Raw genomic sequence first — 10356 nt, forward strand, 5'->3', positions numbered from 1 at the left:
TATTAAATAAGTAATGTTATCATACTATTTGTATGACGTTCTTATCTGCATAATCTGTGGACTTCGTGGAATTGTACAGCTTGAACACTTTCTCCTCGTATGTTTTTTAAAGAACCCAGTGTTGCAACATAAATCGAGTTTAAAGTCGTCGTGCACGTAAAAAATTAAGTTTTATAAGTATGCAAAGTTATCTAATGGATACCTAATCAGCTTTAAAGAATTGATATGGCAACTCGCTACTCTCCAAGCACCCAATTTTCTCATCTTGTTGTCATTTAGTTGCAACAATTTATTATGAATAGAAAAGGTTTACGAGTTAGTTTTTATTAGTCGATAAAAAAATAACAAAAATCTTGATTTTCAAACTCACAAACAAATACGGGGTAAGGTAAAGGGTCTTGTAAATTTCATTTTTCTTTTCATGTTCTTGTTGTAGGCTATTTGGAGTCTTTTTATGAATCTTGTCAGATGCTACATGGTCAAAATATGTGGTATATTCATGTTAGATTCAAATGAGTCTTCTTCCTCATTAACATGTTCATATCACCAATTGAAATTATATATAAACACATACGTGTACAGTAGGACAAATATATACATATAAGGGGCATTGATTATACCTCAAGCACCACAGTTGGTTCATTACTTGAGGGTGATGATGGAGGTTTGATTTTCTTTTTGTCATGTTTTCTTTTATGTTTATACATAGATAACATAAGACATTTGAGCAATTCATTAAAAAATACTAGATAAATATAAAAAAGTAATTCATTAAATAATTCTTAATAAATTCTATATTTTGTAAAACATACATACTCTAACATATTGTTATTCATGCTTCCACCTATTGTGGGTAACCTCATAATATACACTATACTTGTATGGTACAACATCCATGTATTTTGTTTTCTATCTCTTCATCTTAGGTCGCCCTACTTTATGAACCACTTTTGGTGGATAAATATATATAAGAGTCGATGGAGCAATGTGTAGAATATTATATGCCATCGAGAAGAATGAATATCTATTATATGCAACTCGATACGATTCAACTGTAAAGAACTTGTGGCAATAATCCTCTAGTAGTGTGTTCTCGTACAAAATGCATGTAATTATATGTTCGCAATGAATCCTGCTAACTTGTCACTATTCACAAGAGCATAATTATTTCTGAAGATCAACACTATAATCGTGAGATCGGTTGAAGGCTTTGTACCAATATCGGTAGTAATACACTACTTGCACATATAGTTGTTGTGGATCTTTTCAATTATTCTCGCTTTTCTTTTACCTTTGGCACTACAATGCTTGACATATGTTGCTCGATATTCTTTTTTTACATAAAAATTTTCATCAGCATGAGACGAAGTCTTTCAATAAGAAGAATTAGGAGCTTGTCACATATGGTGAGAATTCATGAATTGAATATGCTATATTAGAAGTTAAGGACCTATATTTTTTCATTGAAAAGTGACAGTTAGCCCAATGTTCTTGTTTTATGTCAGTGGCAATATAACTGTATGTGGCTTTATCTTGCTCTTAAATTTTTTAAAGAAAATAATTGCATTGTTGTCTTGTGGTTGCTCGAGCTGCACTCCACTAAAGTACACTGAGTGGTAAACAAATTTTTTTAGAAAAGTTATTTGTCAAATAGTTTATACAATATCCAACATGACATGTTGGCCATGTGTGAAGGACAATATACTTTAGACCTTCATGCTTATCTGAGATAACTGTAAGATATAATTTTTATTTATATTCATCGAAGTGTATGAGTTCTTCTTTTAGATGCTTCAAAACCACGCTATGAATTATTTGACTCTTTATCACTAACTGTAAATACTACTGAAAATATCTTACCACAAAGATCAATACTATGGACCAACAACAATATACTCATATTTTTCTTTTAGGAACGTGCCATCTACCATAAGAACTGGAGGGCATTCTTTCAAAAACTCATTTATATTTGGATGAAAGGATAAGAATAGGTACTAAAATTGATCTTTTTGATCGGTCTGAATGTACCCTAGTGATCATTGGTTAGCCTTCATCAAATGATCCAAATATGTCGGAAGCATCTTGAAGGACTCTTCAAATAAACCATATATCACCTCCTTAGTCTGTTGTCGTTCACACCATGCTTGTTTCTAAGTAACCTCTACACCTTCCTCACGACTAATGTTATAAATGATTTCTCTTGGATTATCGTGAGTTATCGTGCATGTGTTTGTGAATAACACCTGAAATCCACTTGAAAGATAATTTTTTTACTATAAGGTTGTCAAGTGATTCACCACATGTAAGATCATTTTGATACTTATTCACTTGAAAGAACCCTACTTTGTGCACCTTTGTGCAATGAATCTTTTAGAGGCAATCAATCATAGTTTGCAGCATTTTTCTCGTGCATACGATAATGACTCAATTATTATAGCTCTTCAAAAATTTTGCTTTATAGTTATTAGCACATGATCTTTTAAAAACTCGTGATAATTCTGAAAATCATTAAACCTTTTGTCGAAAGCAATTTTTTGATCATTTGAGTCGATTGTTAGCCTATGAAATTGTTAACAATTATTAAATTGTTAGTTATGCAACTCATTATATAAACGATATGCCTTCACTTTAAAGATTTTCAATTGCTCTTGATTGTAGGAGAATCCATTGAACAAGAGCCTATTCAACCGCATCTCATTAGTGTAATAACATAAAATAGTTATACTGTCTAACAAATGTTTATATAACTTATACAACATACCAAGGCTTCGACTTCTTAAATATCATTTATGCATCACTTTCACCCGCCATTATTTATCCCATGTTATCACTGTCTTTGTCCTCTTTCATCGACATAGAATAATCATTATCATCGATATCATCTGATTCTTTACTGTCAAAGTGATCACTACTACTACTAATTGATTGTTTGGTTGCATAAACTAAATCAAAATTTATCATATCTATTGCTTCATTTTCTTCCATGCATTCAACATTCAAGATTAACAATAAAAACTTCACAACCATCATTACAACTATATCTCAAGTATAAATTACAAAATTCAACAACTTGTACCTATCTTTGTCATCTGCCCAAGAAGGTTGGATGTTATTCAAATTATTGTGATGAAGATCATTGGCACTGGTTTGCCCACGTGGTTTCGTATCCTCTGCAGTGATCATTTGATCATGTACAACATCAATTGTTCGTTCTTCATTGCCCGCACATCAAACATCTATATCCCTAATCGGTTCGGGCAATTACATTTTCTCTGCGTTCCTAAGCTCAATGTTTAGAACATCAATATTGTTTATTGTTTAGAACAGTTAGATGATCGTCAAATGATTGAACTCGATAGATGATGTCTCAAATAAATACACATTCTCTATAGAATTCTCATCATTTCATTCATTAACTGCTTCTTGTTTAACTTCTAAAACAATAATTTTTTCTTTAAATTTGTGAGCAACTAAATAAATGTCAACACTAAATAACATGGATTCTATATTATCATCGTCCAAGACATCTCTCCATATATGTTGGCTATCTAATTTTGGAGAACAACTATACCATATGGTCATTGACTCCTCTGCATATTCGATTTTATAAAACATCAAAGCTATAAATTCTCTATAGCTACTATTTTTGAAGACCACTATAGATCTCCAAGTTGGGTGATCAATGCTACAAAAGTATATTTTAACTCTTTCAAAGACCATAATTAATTGCTTACACCAACCACACAATCATTTATCTTATAAAACTAACATGTGAGAAAAGGTCATTCATATGCACTTCATACATTTAATTGACAAAACTACCTACAACAACCACTCTGAAAACCAACTATCCCCTATTCAATGTTCATGCATAGTGAACTCTAGCCCCATTACACCAATACAAAAACAACGAATATTAACTAAAGGATAAGCAAACAAATATAAATCATCTGCAATACAAATGAATATATATCTATGAAAAAACCCTAAAATGATAAATCCGGTTGCAAATATTAAATAAAGCATAGAAAAATATATAAAAAATATACACAACAATAATCACACACAAATATGCATGAGGATATTAAATGATCATATCTAAAAAAAAGTTTAGAGTGAAATAAAATAGTATGCATATATATTGTTTGTATGGGACTCACCTTTCGGCTTAATGAGAAGGATGATACCGCAACCTCGTCGAAATGCAGTGTCGAAAAATACCCTAGCTCTACCACAAGGAGAGATGAACAATGTTAAGGGTTCTAAGGAAAAAATATGATTCTTTTCAAGCATAAATGAAAAATAAAATAAACAAGTTTATATATGATTCGGCAAGCATGTGAAGTTATGCAGGTTTGCATGCCAAATATTTGTATAGATAGTCACATATTTGCAGATCTCTTTGTTATTGAAAGGAGGTTCACACGATATCCCACAAATTTAGTATCATATTTGCGACTTTAGTCTAGTGGCGGAGCCAGGGGTGGGCATGGGTGGGCAGTCGCCCACCCCAGAATTTGAAACCGAAAAAGAAAAAATATTGTGCCTCCAACGATATTTTGTAAAGAAACAAAGAATCTGATTTTAACTCTTGTATGCTAATGCCTACCGCTATGTGTGTTTTAATTTGTCTGGTGTGTGACAAACAGAAAATAAGTGTATGTTTACTTTTAATCCAGCAATTAATCTGTTCTGGATATTATCGTCTGTGGTGTGTTGTCATTTAGATGCCGTTTGTTTTAGGTGGCGAGCACTCGCCCAGGACAACAATCAGCGAGTGGTGCTGACACGTTTATGTCTTCCCGTGGCAGCGGTATCACATACACCCTAAGCTTCCACCTAATCTAGACCCACGTCTGTCACTCCCCGAGTTCGAATCTGCATTCAACCGGGTTCTGGATTGTGCGTTTTAAGCTTTAGAAGCTGCTTTCGGAAAGCAGCCTAATGTTCTGGTTTCTTGTTGTTTATTTGAGCTGAATGTATGCAAGACTGATCTTAAATGATTTGAGTATATTATGATAAATATTGCTGATTTTTTTTACATTGATAACCAATCGATTTCAATATAATTCAAAGGCTTATTTAAGTTTTATCTCTTAGACAGTGCTTCCAACGAAATTTTTTTGGCTTCGCCATTGATCCGAATAAATGGATCGTCCTTCAAGACCATAGCATTGTCCCCGAGACCCGAGGTCTGCCCACCCAACGAAAAACTCCTGGCTCCGCCACTGCTTTAGTGCCACATTTGCGAAGTTATGAGGTTCAATTTAACAGAAGGTTAGCAAATATTTTTATGCAAATTTAGTGATGCATATACGAATTAAGTAGGATATTTGTGAAGTTATGAGCTCCAGTTTAATGGGAGGTTTGTACATTTTTTTATGCGAATTTCATATTATATATGTGAACTTAGTCAAGTATTTGCAAAGTTTCAAAGTTTGAGTTTAACAAGATGTTCACAAATATGATCATGTGAACTTTGTGATGTCCGCAAAAAGAAATTTATGGACCTCCTTTTAAGTGAGAGTTTGCGATATCCGACGAGTAGAATAATATATCACACAAACTTCGTGAGTTTCGCACATGTAAAGGATACAAAGGTCCTAATGAAGTTAGCTTATTTGTGATTTTGAACATAAAACAGATTTCGGAAATTATGAAACATTTCAAAAAATGTGCCCTTTTGTCATACAGTACAAACATTTTCCATACTTCTATTATGTGCACTTGTTAATACCAAGATATTGCAACCACATAAAAGAACTTTTGTGTATCACCAAAGATGAATTGATAATCAAACTAAAAAGGAAATTCTGGGAGAACCTGAATTTAGCAAAGTAGGGAAAGTTCTAAAGCATATTACTCGAACAATTCCAAAGGTTGGGAGCAGATCGATAGCAGAGAACATCCCCAAAATATTGATCCAAAAGTTGTTTTACAGTGAAAACCAAGCATTCATGGCTAAGGTTAGGTCTACTGCAAATGGAATTGATGTAAGCAAATCCAAGAGACTGGACATGACTTAACCTGATCAAAGCAATCTCAGTCAATTTGCTTTTCCATATTTGATAATTAATAAACCATGTCATGGCGTCCTAGCATTAACAGCTTTTTAAGTTACCATTATGGTACCTTATTGATAAGCTTTCACTACTGTACTTGGAATTTTCTCATGTTCTCCAACTTATTGATTTCCAAAGTTTAATTCCTTGACCTTTTTCTTAGATCCAATGAATGTCCTGGTGGTTTTTTAAACAGTGCCAGATGAAAGTTTCTCAAATCAGACCCTGTAAAGCAACGAAAGAGAGCAGGCTGCAACACAAGAAGCTGCAGAAATTTCCATCCATAAGAAATTTCAATTCTCCAGCAGAAAATTGTCTCATCATTTTTTTCTTAAATCGTTAAGTGTCTAGATTTTGGCATCAATTAGGTTAAAAGTTTGCTGAAACCAGGGCTTTTGCAACGGCAAACAGTGCACTGGACCATTACAGAACAAAACAAACAGTTGGTTTCGCATGTCCAAAGCATTTTCAGTAAGAAAATGAAATGATCAGTTAGTTTCGCATGTACAAAACTGATGGTTTCTTTTTTTTTTTATGATGAGGAACCTCGCCGAGGGAAACCCCCCGGGCGAGGCCCAAATATCAACATACATATTGCAAAAATGAACTTTTGTATATATGCACTTAGCTTGCCTATAAAAAAGAAAAAAAAAAACATACGTTCAACACCGAAGTTGCCAGCTTCTTAAATCAGAACTGAACATGTCGGTGACAAAATATGCAAGTGAGGTGCAGCAATGTTGTCAAAGTCGGCAAACACAAATAGGAGCATCTGTGAAACATATATTGAGCTAGAGGCAAATTTTTCCAATGGGATCGCTATAGTAGTTATATAACCTTCCCAAGATACTGTTGAGGAATTTAGTGTACCAACTGCCAACATCAAATCTTCCACCTCACATTTGGATCATAGTAGTCTCCTTCAAGTATCAGTGGGCCATCTGACTTAGAAGCCCAATTTGCAGAAGCTGGATCCACAGACAGGATAATTAATTCATGCCACAATTGAAAGCATGCCTCTGAGGACCAAACACCTTCTCAACCATGTCCAATGGTCTTCCCACTCCAAACAGTTGTATATTTTAATAGGATTACCGTGCTACCAAGATGCATTCTTCTGCAAATCAACCTAACAAAACAACTTGTAATCAGAATATATAAAGGGACGTGACTGTAACCCTCTAACTCAGACTGATCAAACTTAAGCTCAGAAGCTTTGATGAACACATGCGACAGCCACTAGATGAATCCCATACCTTCCTATCCCATGACGGATATGCCACGAAGAAAATCAAGCACAAACAGCAAATCACCAAGATATACATTTTAGGTTATATAGCTGTGTAACCTCAAATGCTTCGGTACAAGAACCATGCAACTGAGATCAGTTCCTTTGCTCCAGAGAACTTATACCACCAACACCAAATAAATTCAACTGAGAGCACAAGGAGAGCCAGAATCCTGTAATTTCCACCACAGAGCTAGGTAGTAAAAGGAAGATGACCCAACTGAGACTGTAACCTAAACAGCTTACCGACCTAGAAGGATCACGCTGCCAAGGTTTATCCTTCAGCGCCCAAAACTGAAATTTCAGCAGACACGATAAATTTGCCTCATAGTCGGATCGAACGAGGAAGGCAGCCACGTTGGCTGTGCCGCCTCAAGAATTCTCTTGCAAACTCTTGATTACCTGTCAGGACAAGCCCATTCATGACCCGGTTGAATGTAAGCTTATGAGGGGTGAACCCTTTCTCCACCATCTCCTGCAATAACTTCCCTGACTCTAAAACTTCCTTCTTCTTTCTCGTAGCGCAAAATCCATTAATCAAGATACTGTAACTATCTGAATTGGGAATACAACCATCCTCGTGCATCTCTGTCAAAAGCATCCTTGCCCTCTCAATCTCACACACATTGCAGAAACCTCGCATCAAGATATTGTAAGTCTGTGTGTTTGGCCCAAATTCACCCTCCGCCTTCATCCTACCTAAGAATTCCATTGCTTGATCCATTCTCTGGGCATCACATAGCCCCTTGAGTAACACATTGTACGTTGTTTGATTTGGATCACAGCCCCTATTCTTCATCTCATTGAAGCAATTCAACCCCTGATCAATGCAAACCTTCCTAAGGACATGGTGACAAAAGTCAGAAAACAGAAAACTATCACTCATGAGCTTCTGGTAAGATATTTGGAATTTATTCCAAAAAAAAAAGATATTACAAATTTTCTGAGACATTGGGCACACCATAACATTCTACAAAGGACAATGTCAAATTTCCTCTCAAGGTCAATGCAGAAATTCATCATAATTAATATCATTTTTTCCAAAATTCGAATAATTTCAAGAACCACCCTTCTACCAAAAGAGCAACTTAATTATCACATTGGAAATATTAGAAAGTCTTTACGATAAACTAAGTCCACTTTGATATCATACACATCATCACAATCAAAGTGGCTATTCCTAATCGCCATTAATTCATCATAATCAAACATCAAGCTTACAAAAAAGGACATTTTGAAAAGACCAAGAGAGAGGTGTCGTTACCTAAAACCTCAATCATTGCATTGTAACTGGATGTGAAATATTAGGAGCTTTTCCATGATAAGCATAAAAAAGTACCATGACAACAAAATCATGATATACAAATTTAACTCTAAACATCTTATTATACGATAATAAAATTTCATTTACAAATAAAATCAGAATGAATAATTGAAATATCGGCTTGTAAACTACCCAGGTATTAGGTTACTTTAAAATCAAATTTACCAACAGGATCTTGACATGATATTTACTCATAATATCACCATACAATATCCTAATAGTATTTAACTAAAACGATTACTTAAGAATATCAGTACAACATCCAGAATTCCTGATACAATCACAATGGATGTACAACAAAGATATCTGCTTCTAAATATGGACATACAAAACACATTCATGTTTAATCAACCTATAAACTCACGATACTGATTGAGCAAAAGTACTATAAGTCTATAACCACAATCACCACAATCAAGTAATAACGTCCAGATTTCCCCGTTAAAATTCACAGTGAATGGGCAATTAAACCATCTGAGAATCAAAAGAAACGGCGGAAGAACGCACCATCATTACCTACAGAGCACCTGAATCATGGCATTGTAGGTGGCCGCACCGGGGACCATCATCCCCTCGAAGACCTCCCGGGCGCGATCGACCGCGCCGGTGCGGCTGAACCCACTGACCAGCGTGGTGTAGGTGACGACGTCCGGCTCGCAGCCGCGCCGGACCATCTCCTGGAAGAACTGCCACGCCTTCCGGCTTCGGCCGGTCCAGAAGAAACCCTTCAGAAGGATGTTGTAGCTCGCGGCACTGGGCCGGATCCCGGCGTCCTCGACCATCTCCCTGAGAGTCTCCACCGCCCGCTCGACCGACCCCGCACGGCACCACCCGTCAGCGAGAGTATTGAAGGTGATCGTGTCGGGAGATAGACTCCGGCGGAGGGATCGGAAGATGGAGTTGGCCTCGGCGACGCGGCCGGAGCGGCAGAGGGCCGCGAGGATTGCGTTGAGAGTGGGGAGGGTCGGAGGAGCGGGGGAACCGAGGAAGGCGCGGACGGCGAGGTCTGTCCTGCCGGCGGAGGCGAGGCGCTCGGCCGCGACGGCGACAGTGCGGGGGGAGGGCGAGAGGTGGCGGTCGAGGGCGCGGCAGAGGTCGTCGAAGCGGTGCGCCCGGCCGAGGGCATCGATGAGGAGGTCGGAGGAGTCCGGGTCGAGGCAGAACGGGCGGTGGCGGGAGAGCCACCGGAAGAGGCGGAGGAACTTCCCGACGTCGGAGCGGAGGAGGCGGAGAGCGCGCGACGCCAAGGGCGGGGACCAAGCGACGCCGGAGCGGCGGAAGGCAGCGGTTAGGGAGTCTCCGGAGTAGCGGAGGACGAGCTTCACCACTGCAACGGCGGGATCCGCCATGGCCCGGCGGCCGGGGAATAGTAGTAGAATGCGGGGGTAAGGTAGGGCTGTTTTTTTTTAGGGGAAAGGGCGTTGCTTTGCTGCTTTGTCCGTCGGCCGTCACCTTGGTCACAAGTTGAAATACCGGCAACTTATCTTTTTGCCACCCACGTGGCATATCGGTCATAAACTGAGTTTATATATCGTGAATTTATTTACTATTAAAAAATAAATATAAATCAGTAAATTGAAGGCACTAAATTAATTTCATTAGTTACAACCATCAATTATCTTTAAAAACAATGTAAACAAAAATTGTTATATTACAAAACCCATGTGAACTTAGATGAAAAA

At 37.4% G+C, this 10356-nt stretch overlaps 1 protein-coding gene across 1 annotated transcript; it reads right to left on the reverse strand.

Annotated features, from left to right (window-relative positions):
• Positions 1 to 6578: 6578 nt before the first annotated feature.
• Positions 6579 to 10128, reverse strand: LOC149837516 (uncharacterized). The gene is made up of 2 exons (XM_090007407.1): positions 9191 to 10128; positions 6579 to 8189 (listed from the first exon to the last, which is right to left on the reverse strand). Exons 1-2 carry the CDS (start codon positions 10021 to 10023, stop codon positions 7676 to 7678), a joined length of 1347 nt encoding a protein of 448 aa, XP_089863533.1. The 5' UTR covers positions 10024 to 10128; the 3' UTR covers positions 6579 to 7675.
• Between the last annotated feature and the right edge of the window lie 228 nt (positions 10129 to 10356).

The sequence above is a fragment of the Nuphar pumila genome, chromosome 5 (assembly GCF_984573655.1).
Source record: "Nuphar pumila chromosome 5, dmNupPumi1.hap1.1, whole genome shotgun sequence".
Taxonomy (NCBI): domain Eukaryota; kingdom Viridiplantae; phylum Streptophyta; class Magnoliopsida; order Nymphaeales; family Nymphaeaceae; genus Nuphar; species Nuphar pumila.

What these genes read in the sequence shown, in the direction of transcription:
- LOC149837516 (XM_090007407.1), bottom strand. Translation starts at nt 10,023, where the DNA reads ATGGCGGATCCCGCCGTTGCAGTGGTGAAGCTCGTCCTCCGCTACTCC. An exon ending in ATGATTCAGGTGCTCTGTAG is followed by an intron (nt 8,190 to 9,190) that starts GTAATGATGGTG and finishes CCATGTCCTTAG; the next exon opens with GAAGGTTTGCATTGATCAGG.